Source organism: Cryptomeria japonica, chromosome 3 (genome assembly GCF_030272615.1).
Source record: "Cryptomeria japonica chromosome 3, Sugi_1.0, whole genome shotgun sequence".
NCBI classification, from domain to species: Eukaryota; Viridiplantae; Streptophyta; class Pinopsida; order Cupressales; family Cupressaceae; genus Cryptomeria; species Cryptomeria japonica.
Genome location: NC_081407.1, coordinates 660,670,909 through 660,694,280, shown reverse-complemented (window position 1 = coordinate 660,694,280; position 23,372 = coordinate 660,670,909). Strand labels below are relative to the sequence as shown.

General features: G+C 38.1%; 1 protein-coding gene across 1 annotated transcript in view; it reads right to left on the bottom strand.

The window, feature by feature from the left end:
- Window positions 1-23,128, bottom strand: part of LOC131068422 (KH domain-containing protein SPIN1) — a 45,317-nt gene extending 22,189 nt beyond the window's left edge. Inside the window, exons 1-2 of the mRNA XM_058003612.2 lie at window positions 22,749-23,128; window positions 22,514-22,605 (exon numbers count right to left, since the gene is read on the bottom strand). Coding sequence (XP_057859595.1) covers window positions 22,514-22,605; window positions 22,749-22,870 — 214 coding nt within the window. The 5' untranslated portion in view covers window positions 22,871-23,128. The remainder of the gene's footprint in view (window positions 1-22,513; window positions 22,606-22,748) is intronic.
- Between the last annotated feature and the right edge of the window lie 244 nt (window positions 23,129-23,372).

Below are 23,372 nucleotides of genomic sequence, written 5' to 3'. Positions count from 1 at the left end.
GTAATTTTAAAAGGAAAAAAAAAAATTATCAAATTGCAAAAAATTTGGAAGTGTGGCAATTTATAGCCATCGAGGTACCACCAGGAATGAGCATCCTTCTTATGTTTGTCATGGAAAGTGGAAAATCTTTGAACTTTGGAGGCTGCAAAATCAGCAAAGTCACTTGCAACTACATCCTCCATATCAAAATAAAGGTAGAGTTTAATAAGTGCTTTCCTGAACACCTTGTTGACTTCTAAATTGTAATATGGTGGCATGCTTGTCAACAAAGCAAGGATCTCTTCACTGTAATTATTTGGTGAGTTGACAAAAAGGCACAAAGATGGAGCAAAATGGTTGTTTTGTTCCACCACTCAACACAAATCAGCTTCACCTCTTTGAAGAAAGTTTCTTCAAGATCTTGTTCCTTTTCATTTATGATGGACTTCGCATTCTCAATCTTCAATCAATGCAATCATAAACCTGTCCTAGACATGGCTTATCCATGTTAGTAAAGAGGATCATACTCATGATGGGCTCAATGAAACTAGGAATATATTCCACATAATCCCACTATCATATAGGATCATTCACTTTATATTTGTTGCCACTCACTGTTGGATTTCCTCCATATGGACCGAGATTGGCTGATGACCATGCCAAAAAGCGCCACTCACACCTTCAAAAGTCATCTCAAGATGATTGTGTTGGATGCAAACCTGGTGTCTACAACCTATTTTAGTCAATGCCATCATAAACCATCACAAAAATGACTTATCCATATTAGTAAAGAGGATCATGCTCATGATCTATTTGATGAAACAAAGAAGATATTCCACAAAATCTGACTAAGCATCATCTAGGATCATTTGCTTTACATTTGTTGCGCTCTAACTTTTGTAGCATGTGGTTGAGCAAGTGGACAACGCAAGGTGCCCAAAATATATGTGAGACCTATCCCTCAACCAACATACAAGCTGCTCTACACTACTTTGTGCTGTCCATTATGACTTGGACAACATTTTGAGGACCTACTTCCTAAATGCACCATATAAGGATGTTCGCAATAAATTGTACATCCTTCAGCTGCCCTTCACGATCCACGACTTTTAAAAACAACGCCACTTTAGGAACATTGCAATCACATTGATTAACCACCTACTTCTTGCATCTACCCATCCATTGGAAATAACAGACACCCTTGATTCTTTCTATGAGGCCTTAATGGGAACCAATAAACTTTCTATATGTTTGACCTCCGTTGAAAATGGTGTCGTGCACCTTCTCAAAACTTGAGGCCTATGTACCCTTTTGGAGTTTCATTTACTTTTCTCATCATATCTTGTCAATATAGTGATTGAACAACACTAAAGGACAAATCATTTGCATAGAGGCATCTAGTAATAATTTGATCGGCAATCTCTCTTGAATCAATTTTAAATGGCCTCTCTAATGGTCCCTTTGCTCTCTTCAAATTCATGGGCTCTTCTTTTTGTCCCAAGAAAGGGTGACTCTATACTACATCAACGACAGCATTGTGATATGAAGAAGCAAGTGGCTTTTGTAACTCCTTCCTCTACTCAAAGGATGCCTTGTTCTAAAGACAACTCTAGCATCTACTTCCTCCTACCATTTAAGAAATTTTACAATTTTATGAGGTCGCATTGGAGCACCATTCTTTTCTTAACAAGCTTTGATTCCTCTTCCAAGAATGGCACAAATGCCCGTTAATGGGCATGGTTGGGTTCAATCCAGTTCCTTTTTGCAACAGGAGGTAGTTTGGGAAAAGCCTTTGGAGGGTTGGATGAAAGCAAATTTTGATGGTGCTTCAAAGGGTAATCCAAGACTGTCAGGTGCAGGATTTATTGTTAGGGATTGGAATGGAGAGGTGACATTTTGGGGGGCAAAGAAACTTGATTCAGGGACAAATAATGTTGCAGAAGTATCTGCAGCTTTGATGGCAGTTAATTTTTGTAGGCAAGCGGGAGTGAGTAAGCTTCACCTGGAAGGGGATTCGTTGGTGATCATACAAGCAATCATGAAAGGGTCGATTGAGGCATGGCACTTGCAAAATGCAATACTCAATATTGTGGAAGAATTGAATAAGTTTGAGGACTTTAAAATTAGTCATGTTAAGTGGACGGACAACAAGGAAGCTGATGTTTTATCAAAGTGGGCTTTAAATTTCAATGAAATTGGAGAAATAAGATTCGAAGACATGCGACAAATAAGTTTTGATGATTAATTTTTTGGTAAGGGGGTGATGTCAGCTGATTACGACCTCGAGGCTCTCGAGTAATGGATGAGTACTTTAGATGTTGATGAGTGGTAAGGTTGGCGGCGCTGCATTAATGAAGCTCAGAGCCATTATGAGGGAATGAGAGTCGTTGTTGGTGAGATTTATTCTCATTCTCCACTTTTTTAATCAAAGTAAAAGCAAAGCAGACTTCGGTTGTGGAGGGTTTTGTTGTGTTTTTTTAGCACCGAGGTGAAGTTGCATTGCTGTGGTGGTGGCAAGTTTTGAGCAGGGTCAGAGATGGAAGCGAACTTTACTCTCAAGACACAGAAACAATTGTGTCCGTTTCACGAGGAGTTAAACATTCAAAGGGTGAAGAGTTTTTTTAGGTTCTGGGATGAGTATTCGGTGCCATGTATCTACTTGATTGTTGGTAGTGCTTTTGAAGGAATTAAACATCGCTACAAGACCAGAATGGACGTGTACTCTCTTGTGATGGCTTGGGGTTTAGAGAGCGGTGAAGACACGGAAATGGTGAGAAGTGTGATGGAGGCTTTGGTCCCCATCAAATACTTGGGGGAATTGGATTCATTGCTTGAATGGGCAGTCCCAGGTGTGGGCTTTGATGTTAGTGAAAATGTTAATCATGAAGGTGATGGGATAAAGAAAGTCATAATACCGTTTCTGAGATGGGCTCCAAGCCAATGCAAGTATCACCACAGGTTGGAGGCTCGGCGGGGGTGGGAGGCCCTGAAGCTGCTTATTCAGATCAAGGAGTTGGAGGCAGTTATCAAGCAAGCAAAAGTAGAGGAGGCGGAAGCAAGAAGGCGTGCACTTCGTCCGCGAAGGGCAAAGACTGGATTCGGCTCGGGTGGCAAGACAAGCTCATCTAGCAGAGGTTGAAATTGTAGCAACTTCCTTTAGTTTTCCCGTTTTTTAAGATGTTGCATGTGTATTTTGATGATGGACATTGCTATTGTTGATCACTGCGGTGAAATCCACTTTATTTTTGTTAATGCATGGTAGCTTATGCAAGATAAGATCTTCCTAACCTTCCTTGCTCTGTTATTTATCTACATGCTTCATGTCTGATTTATATTGCATATGATTATCGGGCTTAATTATATCGAGCATATTTGTTATCAGGTTCAATGAATACACCGCTTCATTTGGCATTAACATTGGTTAACAAATGCACCGGTTGGATTATATTCATCGTGCACTTTGAATCATCGGTGTTTATATGAACCGATTCATTAAATTGATCAGTCATTATATTATGATATTACAATATGCTATCGGGAGTTTTTTGAACCGATAATCAGCATTGTGTTAATAGTATAATTGTAAAGGCACCGATCAATGGGTGCATTGATCGGTCATGCCTAAAAGGCATGACCGGTCAATACACCAATTGACTGGTTGCCTAAATGATACATATGCCAATTGAATTCATTTAGAGAAGACATAGAAAATATTAAATGATCTCTCTCCTTCAGACCTGCAGATAAAATCAGAATTATTAGACATTGACATAATTCCTCATATCCATATATAGCATTCATAGTTCATAACTTGTTCTTTAATTAAAATTGAAATAACTTTACATGGTATCAGAGCCAAGGTAATCGAACCTAAGGCTATTCAATTTTGATACAATTCAAGGACTAAGTTACAAACTACATCACATTTCCATAATGGCCAACGCTATCAGATTTGAAGATAGACTCGGAGGTAGCGAAGATTTTTCAGCTTGGAAGTTTAGAATCAAAATGATTTTAAGAGAAAACAAAGTTGATTCATATGTCCAAATTGAAAGTGCACAACCAGAAGATGAAACCGAGAAATCCACATGGATCGAGGGAAATGATAAGGCTATTAAAATAATAGTGGATGGGGTAAGAAATAATATAATGCCCATCATTAGAAAGCAGGAGACGGCTTATAAAATGTTCAAGGCACTTGAAAGGACATTTGAGATATCAAATGCAAGTCGTACTCTGGCATTAAAACGAGAGATCAACCATATCAGTATGAACAAAGGGGAGACAATTAACTCCTACTTCATGAGGATATCAAGCCTAAGAGATGACCTAGCTTCCCTTGGATACGACATCCAAAGCAAAGAGTTAACACTCATTGCTCTAGATGGATTGCCTAGTGGATGGAACACATTCGTCCAAGGCATCAGTGCTAGGTCCAAATATCCTAAGTTTGAAAGACTAAGAGATAACTGTCTACAAGAAAAATCCAGATTGAACAAGGTAGGAATAAAACAGAAGAATATAGATGAAGACTTGCAAGTCCTAAATACAAACATCAATAAGAAGTACAAAAAGAAGCAATTCAGGAAAAGAAAAGCTAAACAAGGCAAGAACACTTCTAAGAAAGACCTATCACATATTCAATGTTATAGGTGTGACAAATTCGGACACTATGTTGCAAACTGTCCGGAGAAAGGGAAGCAAGCCACATTTGCAAAAGTGAGGAAATCTAGAAGAGAAAATGACTCCGAGAACTATGTCCTCTACTCAACACTTACAAGCCATGCTTCAAACAAATCTAACTCATGCGTGCTCGACAGTGGTTCATCCAGACACATCACCGGCTTTAGAGAAATACTAGACTCCATAATAGAGAAAGATGATGAGGAAGTAACCATCGGAGACGATTCTTCACATCCAGTCAGAGGAATTGGAACCTGCACCATCAAACTGAAGACAGGCATGTCACTACGACTTGAAGAAGTACTATATGTTCCAGGCATCAAAAGAAATCTAATCTCCATATCAACACCAGAAGATCAAGGATACAGAGTGACCTTCATGGAAAACAAGGTGTTGGCTTGGCCAAAGAGATCCTCCATCAAAGACGCTAAGGTCATTGGTCGAAGACAAGGCTATTTGTATGAGCTATGTACAGAGCCCAATCTAGCATTGATCCATGAAGCAACTAATGCAAATGAAGTATGGCACAGGAGATTAGGCCATCTGAATTATAGAGCTTTGTCAACCATGGGAAACCTTGTCACAGGTCTACCTAAGTTGAAGCAATATCATTCAGAGGCATGCAAAGGGTGTGCCTTAGGTAAAAATACCAAAAATGCATTTCAGAATAGTACTAGGAAAACTAGCAAAGTTTTGGAGTTAATTCATTCTGATGTATGTGGACCTATGTCCGTACCCTCGCTAGGGGGATTTTTGTACTATGTAATTTTTGTTGATGACTACTCTAGGAAGACGTGGATCTACTTTCTGAAATGTAAAGAATTAGAAGAGATCCTAAGTAGGTTTAAAGAGTTTAAAACATTAACAGAAAATCTCTCTGAAAACAAAATTAAAACCTTAAGAACTGACAATGGGGGGGAATACACATCAGGACTATTTAAAGACTTTTGTAAAAATTCTAGGATTAAGAGGGAGTTGACAATACCTTATAATCCACAACAAAATGGAGTAGCTGAAAGGAAAAATAGGACCATAGTAGAAGTTGCCAAAGCCATGATACTAGATCAAAATCTAAACTTGAACCTTTGGGCAGAAGCAACTAACACTACTGTGTACATACAAAATAGATGTCCTCATTCACACCTTGAAGATAAAACTCCTGAGGAAGTCTTTACCAAGACAAAACCAGATATCAGCCATCTTAGGATATTTGGGTGTCCGGTCTATATTCATGTACCTAAAGAGAAAAGACTAAAACTAGAACCCTCTGGAAAAAGGGGAATACTTGTAGGATACAGTGAAACTTCTAAAGCCTACAGAATCTATGTACAAGGGCAGAGAAATATTGAACTCGGTAGGGATGTAATCTTCGAAGAAGATTTAGCCTTCAAAAGGGCCCAAAATACAATAGAACCTGAAATTCATAATCCTACTCCTAACCTAGAAGAAGAACCTACTCCTGAGCTTCAGAGGGAGTATCTTGAGGAAACTATAAGTGAAACACAAGACCCACCTATAGATAATCACAAGAAAAGACCACTATGGGCCACCAAAACTATAGCAGAAGCTCAGAAGTTCGCTGCTCCTTCAAGAACCTTCAGGGAAAGCAAGAGGCCTAATAAATTCATCAACTATGTTGCACTTATGAATGATCTCTCTAAAGCTGAACCTAACAATGTTTCAGATGCACTCAAACATCAAGTATGGATAGATGCCATGACTGAAGAATATCAGTCCATTATGAAGAATGATGTTTGGAAGATTGTTCCTAGGCCAACCAAGAAGTCTGTCGTGTCTTCTAAATGGTTGTTTAAAATCAAGCATACTGCAGATGGCAGTATTGAAAAACACAAGGCCAGATTTGTAGCTAGAGGGTTCTCACAGAAGGAAGGAATAGATTACGAAGAAACATTTGCACCTGTTGCCAGGTACACATCAATAAAAGTTGTCCTAGCCATTGCAACAGCAAAGGGGTGGAAGGTACATCAGATGGATGTTAAGACAGCATTCCTAAATGGCGAGATCGTGGAAGAAGTCTACTTAGAGCAACCTGAAGGGTTTGAAATTCATGATGCAAAGTCTCATGTGTGTAGACTCAAGAAAGCTCTTTATGGGCTCAAACAGGCTCCCAGAGTTTGGTATGAAAGAATTGACACCTATCTCTCAAAGCTGGGTTTCTCTAAGAATGATGCAGATCCTAATCTCTACCTCAAAAGAAATAAAGGTGATATGTTAATATTAATTTTATATGTTGATGACTTATTAATTACACGAGATGATCACCTAATAGATCAATGCAAGAAAGATCTATCCACAGAATTTGATATGAAAGACTTGGGGGCTTCTTCATTACTTCCTAGGATTGGATGTATGGCAGAATTCTGATAATATTGTACTAAACCAAGGGAAGTACACCTTGGACATATTGACAAGATTTGGAATGCTAAACTGCAGACCCATGACCTCTCTTATGGAAACCAACTTCCATAAACTTAAAGAAGCAGCAGCAGAATCAAGACCTACTGACCCCACTCAATACAGGCAGATGATTGGGTCCCTGATGTATCTAGTAAATACAAGGCCAGATATTTGCTATGTTGTTAATGCCTTAAGTCAGTTCATGTGTGAACCTAAGGAGATACACCTGGTTGTAGTAAAGCATATAATGAGATATCTACAAGGTACCCTAAAGCTTGGTCTTAAATATGAAAAGGTTGACATAGATCTACATGGATTTACAGATTCAGATTGGGCTGGCAGTGTGACTGACAGAAAGAGCACTTCAGGGTGCTGCTTCAGTTTAGGGTCAGCCATGATATCCTGGATCAGCAGAAAACAATCTTCAGTAGCTCAGAGTTCCACAGAGGCTGAATATATTGCAGCTTCAATGGCTGCCCGAGAAGCAGTATGGCTAAGGAAATTGCTCGTGGGATTATTTGGAGAACCTATGAAACCTACAGTCATTCAGTGTGATAATCAAAGTTGTATAAAACTCTCTGTAAATCCAGTATTTCATGACAAGTCCAAACATATTGAGATTCCATATCACTATGTACGAGATATGGTTGACAGGAATGTGATAAAGTTAGAATATGTGTGTACAGGAGATCAGACTGCAGATATTCTGACCAAACCACTTTCCAGAGTGAAGGTTGATCACTTCAGAAAGGGTTTAGGTATGATAGAAAGGTAATTTGCTTTGTAATCTATACTTACATATATTTAAGATGTTTAAGGTGTAAACTTCTTTGTCATGTTTGGACTATCTCTTGGCTTCTTGCCACCTGTGTTCATATCTAAGAGGTGACGATCTCTCAGATACTGAACACTTGTATGTAGACATCATAAGGTGACGATCTTATGATAGTCAAACCAGTAATCATGTTGGATCACTGGTAAGTCATGGATGTGCCCTGACTATGTTGTGATACAACATTTGTACAAATGTTATTGCATTATCACAACTTGGATATGATGAGAACTTAAGCACTTCTCATATGGTTATCCTTGTATTGCGTGTTAGGTAATACTGATATCACGTGTAGGTGATATCTCAGCCATTGATCATGTTGGATCTCTGGTAAGTCATGGATGTGCCATGACTATGTTGTGATAAACATTTATAAATGTTATTGCACTTATCACAACTTGGATATGATGAGAAACTAACCTTTCTCATAGACTTATCCTTAAGTATTGCGTGTTAGGCAATACTGATATCATGTGTTAGGTGATATCTTGATGAATCTTACAGATCACATGTTTTGGTGATTTCTCACATGATCAGGTGATGATTCTCTTACTTTTATCACATGTTAAAATAATACTTTATGTCACATGCTCAAGTGATGTTCTTCTATTTTGTATCATATGTCTTGATGGTACTTCTCATGTATAAATGATTTTTGCTGACTGACATTATCTTAGTTATGAAAAGGAAATGTGATGCAGGTTGCCTTATCTATCTTCCAAAGCTAAGAGGGAGTGTTAATGCATGGTAGCTTATGCAAGATAAGATCTTCCTAACCTTCCTTGTTCTGTTATTTATCTACATGCTTCATGTCTGATTTATATTGCATATGATTATCGGGCTTAATTATATCGAGCATATTTGTTATCGGGTTTAATGAATACACCGCTTCATTTGGCATTAACATTGGTTAACAAATGCACCGGTTGGATTATATTCATCGTGCACTTTGAATCATCGGTGTTTATATGAACCGATTCATTAAATTGATCAGTCATTATATTATGATATTACAATATGCTATCGGGAGTTTTTTGAACCGATAATCAGCATTGTGTTAATGGTATAATTGTAAAGGCACCGATCAATGGGTGCATTGATCGGTCATGCCTAAAAGGCATGACCGGTCAATACACCAATTGACCGGTTGCCTAAATGATATATATGCCAATTGAATTCATTTGGAGAAGACATAGAAAATATTAAATGATCTCTCTCCTTCAGACCTGCAGATAAAATCAGAATTATTAGACATTGACATAATTCCTCATATCCATATATAGCATTCATAGTTCATAACTTGTTCTTTAATTAAAATTGAAATAACTTTACAATTTTGATGTTGATGTATATGGATAGTGCTAGGTTTTTATGTTGAATATCTGTAGATGAACTTTTTCTAAGGTTAGGGTGGATGGGTAGTCTATTTTGTAGGCTTTTTTGATGAGATGGGTGGAGGTTTGTTGAAGTTATGAATATTGTACCTCTTTTCTTCATAGCAATAAAATAAAGATTATTACCGAGCAAAAAAAAAAGAATGGCACAAATGGGCTTTCACCCAACTATACAAACTTTTATACCTTTGATCACACCGCCTACATATCCAAACATGTCCCACAAATTGGCATCTTTGTATCATTTGTACATGCCTCCACAAAGATGAACTTGTGTCAAATTTGAAGGATGGTTGGCCAACAAAGTTCAAGCTAGCTGCCATTGTTTTATGTCACTAGCCAGCTAATGGTTGGTTAACAAAGCTACAAAAAGTAGTATGAAGATCAAAAAACAATTACAAGCATTGAACAATATCAATATGTCACTAGCCAAATTATGGTATATTTTATTATTTGATAGTTTCATTTGAAAAGTAAATCTCTAATTGTACTTTTCAATATTGATACTTGTTATTGATAATGAATAAGTGATTAATGAATGCTTGTATGATTTCAATTGAATCCCATTGCAAATCAATCACGAACAAACAAGAATTGGGTTAATAGTAGATATTTGTTGTTAATTGTTATTTGGTCTCGCATTGAATTATTCTACTCAAGTTGCTTAGGGTAATCATAATGTATCTAAACTTATAGTATACAAATGTTGTGTTTACTACAATACCAATGTTTAGTGGTGCTAGTTGTGCTTTCCATTAAGAAAAATTGTAAATATATAATACAAATTTTAAACAGAAAAAAATCTTGAATTTACAAGTTTAAGCTTCTAAGTTTTTGTGGCAAATGCATAGCTAACAAGTATGAAGAGCACGAGCCAATAGGATGTCAATGAAACCCACAAGGAAATAAAATCAAAAAGTACTCATCGGTTTGGAAGTTGAATTGGCATGTTTTTTGTCTTTTCTCCTCTCATGGCAGATAAAAATTGTGGCATAAACAAAATGACAATGTTTAAGGATTTGTTGGTCAAAAAGTAATAAAAACCTTCAAAACACATGTCTGCAACTTAAAACAATCAAGATTTGGCTTGGAATCGCCACCTCATTGTGGCATTTGGGTAGATTCAACAAGTAAAAGTCAAAACACCAGGGCATTAAAAAAGTGTACCTGCTTGAACCCACAACAAATTTAGACTAGAATCCAATACCAAGATTTTCCATACCTGAAATTAGCTGATGAGGCAATTTGGTAACTTTAATTTCCAAAATACTCCCTTTTGTTGTCTATGCCTCATCCAAAGTTTTTGTCTATGCCTCATCCAAAGTTTTTGTACATGGATCGTTAATAGGAACATTACATGCAATGTCCTTGGTAGAAATGGCATAATCTTTTGGCAACAAGGCATAGACTTTGAGAGGCAAATGGACTAGTGTCCACGCACCCACAAGAAATTTCATTCATTCCATCAAAATTTAGTTGATAGTTGCAACCATCAAAAGTTGCTTTTAAAGTTGTTTACTTGTTCCCAATCCCAATCAATCCAAATAAAAACTAATTTTAAGAGATCATGTTTTCTAAGCTACAAGTAAGGATGGATTTGGATTCCCACAATTACATAACAACAAGAAAACTAACAAAAAAGATCTCATTCAAAAGAGATACTTTTCATCTGGTGATACTCACAACTAAAATGTCAATAAACACTTATTGTCATGCCTAAGTTCAAATCTTGGTTGCAAGGAAATTCTATTTGACAAGAAATGTACATTAATTACTCAAGCCATGTAATCCCACACCTAATATCATTTGCATATTGAATGGTCAGAATTTTCAACAACTACCCAAGAATTCAAAAGTTCGCATCTTCTGAATTCATAGTTGTACCCATCTAATGCTACCTATAAAGCTACGTCACGAGGTTTGTGTTCAGGTTTGTGTTCATGTTCATGTTCATGTTTGTCAAAACTTAAATTCAATACAAATTTATCAACTAATGAGTATGAAGAGAAATATCATGATTAAAATCAAATAATACAAATTCAAATATTAAAAATATTAAAATTTAGATATAATAATATTAAGTTTATAAATGGGTTGGGGGCCTAGCTCAATTGGCAAGAGCTTCCTATGGTAACGCATGAAAGATTCCAAATTCTTAACACTCAGAAACACAAAAAACTTAATTTGAATAGAAATATTGCTCAGAATGACTTATATTCAATAGGTGTTTGAACATACAAATCTTATCTTTTCAGACTTGGAAGAATTACTCGGATCGCTCAAAAACTATCTCCTTGTCCTTGTCGGAGACAAAGGGCAAGGCATGTAATCTCCAATCATTCTTGAGTCTGCACTTTATTGCCGTCTAGACTCCTCCCACAACCTGTGCAATTATTACTCAAACTCCTACCACAACTTGTGCAATTATTACTACTAGCGTCTTCAAATAATCTCAAATAATAATCTTTCCCCGATCACAGTTATCGCACTATGATATTAGTATAGCTCGCCCATTGAAGACTTCTGGAGAATTAAGAGGCTCACACTCTAAATACTATGATAATCTCCCGATATTAGGAATCACACGAATGCGTATCTCCACCCTATATATCCCTCAGCATGTACCAAAGTAAAGCAAATGATCCTAGATACCACTCGGGTGCCAAATTAATAATCACAAATGAGCTCACACCAAATTATTATGAAAAAGTTTACCCGACACACTACAAGCTATCGGGGGGGTTACCCAATTCCTGCAATCTAAAAAAGAGTTATAATTTATTAATATTAATAAATAAAGTAATAAAATTATAAATAAAGCTAATATTAATATAAATATTAATTTTAAATATTACTAACATTTTGCATCAATAAATTTATTTCTAAAAATTAGGTTAAAAAGTAACATAACAAAAAACCAACAAAAACATAATGAAAAAGAAGAAACATAAATCTCTACTTTTTTGTAAACAGAAGTCACCGTTGCTGCCACATATGCTTCAAATTAGTGATCAAACTCAGTTGAATCTCCTCAAAACAGTGAATAAACGGCTTCAAATCCTGACAAGTTTGAACAAACATCTATAGTTCAGTGAACAAGGTTGCACAAGGGGCAAACCATAGACCAGCACCATTAGACCCCATGAATAAACACCTTCAAATCAGTGAAAAGGGGTGTGGAAGGGCAAAACAGAGACCAACCATGATGAAAACAGCACTCACAAGAAAGGGCACTGACAACCCTCGCAAAAAACGTGACAAAGAGAGTACAACCATCTATGTAGAGAACCCTGTCAAAACACGAACAAGAAGCAAAGAAGATATTTTTGCGAACGAATGCATTTTTATAGGGAAAAAAGTTACAAAATCCTGATTAAAACTGTCTTTGTAACAAATTTTTAACCTTTTTCCTTTAAAGAAATAATAATCCATATTCATGGCAATTCTTAACAATTTTGGGGGTTTTTTTAATAAATTCTCAATTTAGAATTTTTCAAGTAGATTCATTGAATCCTGTGACATGCCTATGAAGTTGTTAAACCACTTTGTCAGAATGGCAGCTAATTTCAAATTATCATGTATGCTAGACGAAAAGCATCAATTGCTGTTGATTCCCAAAGTGACATGAATGTGAACAAACTGTAATAGAACAGCAAAGGGCACACATATTGTTGGATGTTAATATTCAAGTATATCAACCAGACAGCAGTTTCTCCTGATAGCTCCCCAAAAAATCCTTAACTGTCAGATCAGGTTAGCAAAACCTAATGTTGATCACACACCTTTCCATAGCTAAGCATCTATTTTGAACATACTCACATGCATGAGAGCAAAAAATTTTGCTTCCTTAAAATGCTCATAATATAAACCATAAAAACTATATTTAATTCAATTCCATAGTGCAAGTAATCTTGTTCCCCAAAAAAATTTAAAGCCAGCATAATTCATATCCCTATCACCATAACCTCTGAGTTTCCTGATATAAATATATGCCAAATATGTGCAGTTGATAATAAATCCCTAAATGTTGACCACATACCTTTCCATAGCTAAGCATAGATTTTGAACATACTCACATGTATGAGAGCAAAACATTGTGCTTCCTTAAAATGCTCATAATATAAACCATTAAAACTATATTTAATTCAATTCCATTGTGCAAGTAATTTCGTCCCCCTAAAAAATTTAAAGCCAGCATAATTCCTATCCCCATCACCATAACCTCTGAGTTCCCTGATATAAATATATGCCAAATATGTCAGGTGATAACAAATCCCTGCAGTGTATATCTTTCCCACCAATGAAGGTGTCTTTGCTTAGCTGCCTCCTCCAAAATTCTATTTCCTTTGTTTGTTATCTATTTTCCTTCATGTGTCCATAAAATAATAGAGAGAATAGAGGCCTTTCTCGAATTTATAGATGACTCACATTTGAGGGTTAATAACACCAAGTGCTCATCACTACAAAAAATAAACACAGATGGTAGATTATTAGTCAGGAATTTTAGTCATTCTAATTATGATTATGCAATTTTTTTAGATGACAATACAACATTTATTTTCCTTTCTGGTTGTCAAAAGTTTGGATTCGCAAGCATCCTTACAGAAGCCCCTTGACTCGACTTATGTCCTTGACAGCAGGCCTCTACTCTTCTCTTTACCATCTCAATCCTAGGGCTGCAAACCTACAAGACTGCAACCTTTATTTTGATCGGTAACTCAAATATAAATGTTAACAATTTGAAAGGTCTTATGAAATAGCAGCTCCACAGTTCATCTCTTTAATGCCCTCTTGTCTCATTGCAAGTGTTATGCCCTGCATACCTAAACCCATCAGTTTCCTTGTATTGAAAATATGGATCCCCTTTTCTTTTTGCTTTTTAGTTTTGTTTTTCTTAATTTTTGCCTTAACACCCCGGAACCCTGGAACCCCGGAAGTCCCGAGGTGTTCTTTGCCTAGCTTTGAAGTCCTACCGCAAAACCCCGGAGTTCCAAGTTAGGCTCTTGTTTCTTGTTTTGTCCTACCCCAGAACCCCGAAGTTCTAAGGTAGGCTCTTGTTTCCTATTTTGTCCTACCCCAGAACCCCGAAGTTCTGAGGTAGGCTTTTGTTTCTTGTTTTAGTCAAGACCCTAGAACCCCAGAGTGTCGAAGTCTTGCCTCGTCCTTTTTCGTTGAAACCTCGGAATCCTAGAATCCCGGAATTCTGAGTTCTTCATGTTTTGTCGTTTGTTTGAACCCCGGAGTCCCGAAGTTGTTTAGTTTTTCCATCCCGGAACACCGAAACCCTGAAGTCTCGGGTTGTGTTCTTGTTTTTTTGTTTTACCTCAGAAGTCCGGAACTCCGAAGTTCCAAGGTGTGTTTTTGGTTTTCTTGTTTGTCACCTCGGGAGTCTGGAACCCCGGATTCCCGAGGTTGTGTTTAAGGCGACCATACGAACGAAGTATCGAGGGTATAAATAGGGGAAATGAACTTTTCTAAGCTCATTTGTGCACTCAAGTTTTGGTAGCCTCCTAGCTCTGCCTCCCGACTTCGCGCCTCCATGTTGCCGAGCTTTTGTGGGTTTTCTTCTGCCAAGTTGGTGGATTTTTCTCCCCCTTTGTGTTTTCTGGTTTTGATTTTTGTAGTTTGTCAACAAAGATTTTCCTTTCTTGTTTTTTTCGTTTTTCCGTGTTTTCATTTTTCCCACGTACCCTAAGTTTTTATTCCACCCCGAAGTTCTAAGCTTCGCAATCTTATCCCCAAAATCCTGGAGTTCCGAGCTTCGCAGTCCTATTTTACCCCGGAATCCGGGAGTTCCAAGGTTGTTTCCTTTTTTGGCTACGACTTCACCCTAGAACTTCAGGTCCCCGAAGTCTTGGACCACCCTTTTTGACCTATATAAAGAACTACCCTCAACCTCGGAACCCCGGAGTTCTGAAGTTCTTTTCCCTTAGGCCACTGTTTTAACTCAGAACCCCGAATCCCAGAGTTCCAGACCATCTTTCGAGCCTTCAACCAAACTACCCCGGGACTTCGGAACCCCAAAGACCCGAATCATCCTAACCAGTTCACCCTAGAGTTCCGGGGCATGTTGTTTTAGCCCGTCCTAACTTCGAAACCCTAAAACCTCGGAGTTCCAAAGTCAAATATTTAGGAGGAGTTACCCACCCCGGGGTCCCTAAGTGGGTGATAAGATTCATATTTTGATACTTTGTGATAGGCTAATTTGTGTTTCCTTCTTGCAGATCAAAGCAATTAAATGGACCCAACCTCCAGCAAGAGAGTCAAGGAATTGGATAAACTCCCCGCAACCATGAAGTACCATTATCAAGTGCAAGTTTATGCTTCCAAGCTGGATGATCAGATTAAATGGGTGACTGACACTGAGGAGGGGCACATTGAATTAGATGACATAAGAACGCAATTGGATAGGCCAAGGTTAGAGGCTCCTTATAGGAGAATCATGAGGTCGGGGCTAGTAGAAGCAACCGTTTTTCCGTAGTCAGTCCAAGCCCTAGAATTCATTATGACCGGTGCCCAATTCTACAACGCAGACACCAGGAAGTGCATAGATGGTCAAGGCAAGACAGTAATTAATCTGTCGACTAATATGCTAGGATTTGTATTTGGCATCCCTTCAAGGGATGAAGTGCTCCTAACTGCTGAGGAAGAAGCTGTTGAAGTATAGAGAAATGATACTACTCCATGCAAAAGACACATGAATGAAAATTGGTTAGAGGAGAAGAGGAAGACAGGACTAAAGGCCACTGATATTCTAAGGGCTGATTTCAAGGAGTCACAACGTGACTTAATCATCATGCTGAGCAAGGCCTTCGACAAGACAAATTGCCAACATTTCCACCCTTGGATGTTCCAATATATGACAACTATTCTGATTGGAAAGCAATACTTTGATTGGGCCCAAATATTGTCAGACAACATACATAGGCAGTTGATTGAGGTACACAAAACAAAGAAATTCTTCTTTACCTCGTATGTTATCTAGGTAGCCGCCCGAGCAGGCAAATTTCCAAGATTACAAACAGAAGGCTAGCTTGGTGATCAGAAAGGACAGAAGAAGATGTGGGAGTATTACACTCAACTCCCTCTGGGCAACACAAAGACGCATTTCAAAAGAATAAATGATGCCTTCCTTTTCCCGGTCATTATCAAACTCACAGGTGATACAGGCTACAGTATAAGCTCGAAAGCAATGGCCATAATCAGGGAATGGGCATGTTGGTTCATTCAAAACCAACATTCCACATATATCAAAGTTAGTGGATTCACAGGGAACCCTATGCTGCTGCCTCGATACTGTAATGACCAAATAATACTCTTAGAATATGTCAAGTAGATGGTTGGGCTACAATCGTTGTTATCTTCAAAACATAAGACACGTGCTGATTTCTCTGTTTCAATTGGTTACTTTTCATGTCCTAAAATTCAAGTAGCTAAATCGGTTGAGCTAGAGCTGCAAGATTTACATTTAAAAGAATTTAACTATGTTCGAGAGTATTATGACCCATACGGCAAATTGAAGCAAATGATGCCAAAAGCATATGATGGGCATCAACCAAGTTTGGAGGATTTTTGGGCCAACCTCCAAGACAATTTTGAAGTTAGAGAAAAATAATTCCAGGCTCTCAATTCCGCAAATAAGGAATTTTGAAATAGAGACCAATCTCCCTAAAGAATTAAGGGATGATGGTGAATGGTTAGACCCAACATACAAGGAACAAGGAATTGACAAAAAGCCCCTTTCTCCAATAAGATGGTCGGAGCAAGAAGAGGCAAATATAGATATAGTAACTCAAATTGTTATAGAAAGAACTAAACAATGGCTAAGTGTGTGGATTAGGCCAAGCACCTCAAAAGGAAAACAAAAGGAATCAGCCTCCGGTAATCCTCAATCAAGGGTTCATAAAGAATATGCCCGCAAGACAAGGTTTGGTTCTAGAAAGAACACATCCACTGAACCAGATGAGGCTACTGAACCTGAGCCAACCACAGGAGATCTTTTGGAACAGGTCAAGGTACAAATGAGAAAGGCCGAATTGTTGAAAAAGGTTGCAGATTTTGGAATAAGGGAGGGGTTAGGAGCCATCCCACTAGCAGAGGTACATCCTATCAGGGTGGCAATTGGGCAAACATCGGGAGAAGGCACTTAGGAGGAAGATGAGCAAGGAAAGGTCGACGAAGAAAATCCTACATCTGCTCAACCCCCTCCTGATACAACAGGAACATGTGCTCAACCTCCACTTACCGCCACAACACAGCGTCCAATTTTGACAACATCAACTACTACCATTACTGTGACAGCGCCAGTGTCTACACCAACTCATACTTTTGCTACAACATTAGCAACATTACCTCCGTTAACACAAGTATTAGATCTTGCAATAGAGAAGGTCACCATTCATAATGTTGAGTCTGATTCAGATCAGGAAGATGAGCAACCTGTGGTGCAACTGGTGCAAAGAAAGACTGAGAAGAAGAAAGAAAAGAAGTCTATTTGACTCAGGAAACAGGCACTGGTCAATCCCAAGGACATTGATAGACAAGATTTACCAGAGGAGCCGTTGGTTGAGGAAGAAAAGGAACAAAATGAGCCTGGAGATTCACCAGATGAGAGATTGGTCTTAACTCCAGAGGACCAAGAGAATTTGTTGAAAGAAATAGCTACTGGAGGAGAAATGAAAGAAACGGATAAAGATGATAGGGAGTGTCAAGAAGAAGTAAGTGGCAAGTTGGGAGAGTTGCACTAACAACAGCAACAATTGAATATTAATAGCGCTCTCCAAACCGGCCAGGTCCAACCGGGTACTTCAACCCAAGGTATCCAAATTCCTAAACAAGAAGAGGAGAAGGATGAAGCAAAAGAGCAGTCAAAGGTACACGTGGTGACTGCAGACATCATACCACATGATGGTGATAAGGATGAGGATACACCGCAATGGTTAAGCTTCACCTTTGAGAAGAAAAAGAAAGTGGTGTTGCCGAAGGTCACATTACAACAAGCAATCACTGAAGAACCAAGGAAAACGAAGAAGGCCAAGACCATACACCATTTGTCTAGAACTAGTTCTAGTGAGGTGATTGTTGATGTTGCAGCTCCCGTGCAAGCTAAAAGAGAAGGCTCCCCGAAATACCAGGTGTCACAAGTAAAATTGGGTAAACAAACTAAATGGGGAGAGTTGGGTACATTAGAGCTTGCTACCAGTGTGGTTAGGAGCCGGATAGAACAGTATAAGCAATTGCTAGTGGAGATGAGCAAGCCCCTTGATGTATGGGCCAATGATAGCCTGCCTTCAACCTCATCACTTCCAGAGGGAGACGTGAAAGCACTAGTCGAAGTGAGAAAGGTGGCAGCCACTGCAAAAGCATGGGTGCAGACAAATGCTTCTAAAATTAGATTGTTTTTGCAAAACACTATGGAGGCATACAGGAAGGCCATACAGATTGAAGGAACTTTAGCTTCATTTTCTCAGCGATGGCAGCGGAAGCTCAACATTTTTGACAAACAGTATCAAATTTTGAATAAGATTTTGAATCTCGGAGAAGATGTCATAATGGATGAAGATCTCTTGGGAGGGGATAGTGTTGAGAATTTGCAGTCATATATATACATTTTGGAGTTGAAGATTGAGATGCTTCAACGGCATGGGAAAGACATAACATATGCCCGTTCTCCTCTCCTTAGTTCAATAAAAAAGTATGAAAAGTTTGTAGGGCAATTGTTGGGTATTTTTGGGCTCGGTATTAGTAGTGTCGGACACATGGAGGAAGGTAATGTACTCCATCAATGGGATGCATATGTGGCACGATATCTTACAACTCCTGTTGAGTTTAACATTGAGTTAATGAATAGATATACATACTTAATAACTCAATGTCAACAAGCTTCAGAAATAATAGAGAAATTAGAAAATAGAAGTAAGTATGCAGAGGAGATTTTGAAGAAGTACAAGTTTAGAATCAAACATGTTGCAGATCCTCCTGCTGAAGTAGTTGCACGTATCATTAGCAATTATAAGAGCTATAAAAAGAAGTGAAAGATAAACAGGCAGTTGCTAATGATAGCATGATATTTTTGAAGAATTTTGCATGATACCAGTACTGGGACTTCAAATGCTGCTCCAGCATGTACCTTGATTATCGAGCAAGTTTTGCATGATTACGAAGCGTTGGCTCATGCAGCACCATTTTCGTAATGCTCACCCAGTCACAGTTTCGTAGTAGTTAACTGGAGTTCAAGGCAAAGACTTGCATGTCAATTGCGACTCCTTTCTTTTTTAGAGCTTAATTTAGATAGATTTATTTCTTAGAAAGAAGGACAAGAAACTCTATAAATTGGAGATTTCAATTCATTGTTAAGGGTCCACAAATTGATGATTTGAGGCCCACTTAGAGGTTTTAGATTGCTTTTATGCAGATTGTTATGAATTGGAGTAGTTTTTGTGATACATTCTTTGGAGTTAATGCAAGAAGCAGCTTATAGATTGTCTGATCTATGCGTATGTGCTATAAATTTGTTCTTTGTAATCTGGTAATGTCTATTGTTTGAAATCAGCAACTTACTTTGGTCTTATGTTTTATTGCTTTATGAATCATATTGCGCATAGAAGTGGTGTATGAGAATTAATGTGATAGGACGATATTGTGGTGATATTCTTTCCATGAATTTGTGAGGTTGCGTGACTTTGCATGTTTATCGGAGGTGCATTATTGAATGCTGATTTGAATGATATTGATGATTTTTGGATTGCAGGGTGCTAATTGAGTAGTTCATTAAGTTGTTATTGTATTGGTTTCATTGTTATTTTGTTGTTTCCCTGATCTATCTTTTGCAGTTTATTTTGAAAGAGAATCTAAGCCATAAAAATACAAAAAAATAAATAAGTTAAGCAATTGGAAGTTGTTTCAACCAGCAGGCCCCTTTAATAGGTACGACCGCATCAATCACTGAGCTGCCCATCACCGTCGAGAACCAACTATAGAGACCTTGGAGTGGTTTGTTCCCAAAAACTTATCGCTTTTCAGGAGAGGTGGGGAGTGTTCACATAAACTACCTGACTGTTGGTGAGTGTGTCAAAACACCCGTCAACAGCAAGTACAAAGCTTTATTGTGGCAGCCACACCGTCATATAGACTTACACAAGGATTCATAGTTTGAAACATGAATACCCATGCAGCCCCAAATTTTTACATCAATACTGACCAGTAGAAATCAGGGCAAATACAGTGGCAGAGGATTGAAAAAAAAAGGAAACTACAATGATAGAAATTATGTTTCTGGGTTACCTGTACATTGATTTTAACACGTGACATTTCCAGCTGCAACTTCTCAAGCCATTATCAAGTCATAACCCAATACATCTTTCTGTTTGAATCAATATATTGAAAATCCTGAAACATATTTGATATTTCCCTTATGTCGACCTGTGAATTGTAATAAGTAAACAGGATGAGCTTAGGCAGTAAATCAAAAGGGATTCATAGCAGAGACCAAGGTTGAGCACCGCAGAAGACATATTAAATGCCGAGATGTTGAAAATCGATAAAATTTGACAGCCAACAGCTGGTGAGGTTAGTGAACTGTGGATTTTTCGAATGAGATGTATTTATTGTTTACTATAGAATCATTTGACCTTTGAACACACAGCCCCGGATTCATGTCACCAAAAAGAATTAAATATTAGAATCGGATAAATTAGAATATCCATCTATGAGTGTAATGAAGCCAAACAGGCAAGGATGGGTGTAAGTTCCAGGTGACTTTGACAGAAGAGATGCCAATCAGTTATGTAATCTAACCAACTTTCTGTCAACTGGCCATCCCCACTATCAACAAAGAAAACAAAAACGATTTTTTTGGATGCTTTAAAACTCACGTAATAAAATCCTTGACTAACGTTGACCATTCGGAAATTGTCAAGTAATTATGTCAAGGTTTGAAGTTACTAGCTTACAACAATTCAGAAGTCAGCTGCATATGAGAAGCAAGTGCAGAAATAGTTGTGACTTCTATTGCTCTGACAACAATTCCATCATGCATCATGTGCTGCTGCTGCTCAGGCTTGTGTCCTTGACAGTAACCCTCTCCTCTTACAACTTCAATCCTGCTGCTTGTGTTCTATATGACTGCAGTCATATTTTCCAATTTTTTTATTGATAAATCAAATATAAAATATAAACATCATAAAGCTATAATGAAATGACGGCTCAAAGGTCCCCCTCTATAATATTTCGCTTCATTAAAAGTACAGAACTGTATTGAAGTAGTCACGTTACTATATTACCTTTATGGGTTGCAATATAGATTTTAATTGGCCCCAAATTTGCACATCAGAATACAGATCAACCAAAGCCAAAGCAAATACAGCGAGAAGAAAAGAAGAGAGAATTGACTGCCAGCAAAACAAACTTAAAAAGAAATAGGAAGGTTAAAATGGATTTCTATATTACCTAGTGACCCGTATGTTCAGCTCCCAAAATTTATCTTACTCATATAATCAAGGATTTCATAAGGGAGTCGCATGTTCAAATTCCAAAATACATGGAAAAGTGTTATCGAGTAAATACAACTCCTAACAAAGCTTACAATGTTGTGACAAGTGGATTTTTTGAATATTAGCTCAACTGCTAAACCACTGGGGCTTAAAATTCATAAGCCTGGGTAAGAATCCCCAGAGACATGTTAGATGTATAAGATGTTAAAAAACAGTAAAAATGCAGTGTCCAACTAGGGCCAGGGTGTTAACAATCTGTGGATATTTCAAATGAGATGAGTTTAAATTGCAATATCCAACTAGGGCCGGGGTGTTGACGACCTGTGACTATTTCAAATGGGATGAGTTTGAGTGCCAAATCAGTAGAGCTTTCATAAGGTAGCATAAGGTTCAAATTCCTACGAGACACAATTAATGTTAAAACATTGAAATCGTGCAAAGTATAACATCCAACAAGGGTTTACCCCTACAGAAGCGGCCCAGTGCAAATCTAAAATGACTTTGACAATAGTGATACACCTCACTCGACGTCCAATCCCCAGTGCAACTTTAACCAATCAAATATTTAAAAAGAAAAAGAAAACGATTTGTCCGAACTTAAACACTTCAGTTGAGTTTCCGAAACCTAAATACTTCAATAAAAAATTCACATCACTAACGTTGACCTCTCACAGCCTTTAAAGCAATCAACTCGGGGATGAAAGAAATCAACTTACCCTGATTCAGAAGGCGGCTGCAGATGGGAAGAACCTGCACAAACGGCCCCAGTTTCTGCCGCTCCGACAACAATTCCGTCAAGTACCGCGCACTACAGCAGACAGTCGCGTGTTCGATCCACGCCATAACCAAGCAATCAATTAAGAAACAAAAAAAAAATCACGGAAACGGATCTACAAAACAGAAGATTCGACGGTTTTCAAAAATAAGACAATAACACCTGATCAAAAATACCTTTCGTGATCTTGTGGAGTAGCAGAGGAGCGCATTGCCATGGGATTCAGATTGAAATGCGTAGAGGGGGAGTGTGAGGGACCCCCTGCTGCCGGTGAATATTGCAAATATCTCCCCGACATGTTTCCCCTATTTCTCTCACTATCCTCTCATTCACTGTATATATCCCGCCGCCTGCTCTCTGTATAAATCCCTCTGCTGCAATGAATTTGTATATATATCGCTCCCTTATAATAAATTTCCTCTCCTCCTTTGTCATTCGATGCTCCATCGTTGTCCTCAAAATCCCTTCTTATCGGGCAGTAAGAGGAGGAGAGTAAAAAGTAAAAATGTGATCACCTCGTTCCGACGCATTTTCCTCGTGGGGTGGCCACGGGTATTCACCTTCTCCCTCCCGTCGTTTTCTTGGTTTCCATTGTTAGAAATACGGTAAAAACAGGGCAGATGATTTAAACATTTTTGGGTACATGGTTTCGTATCTGGAAATGCTTTACAGAGTTGCGCATTTAAATTTTATGGCCGTATGGCCGTATTTGTGTTTTTTTAATAAAAATTCGACTTCCGTGCAGGAAAGGTAGCCGTCAGAAATTTTAAAATGGTATGGTTGTATATAATATTATTTTC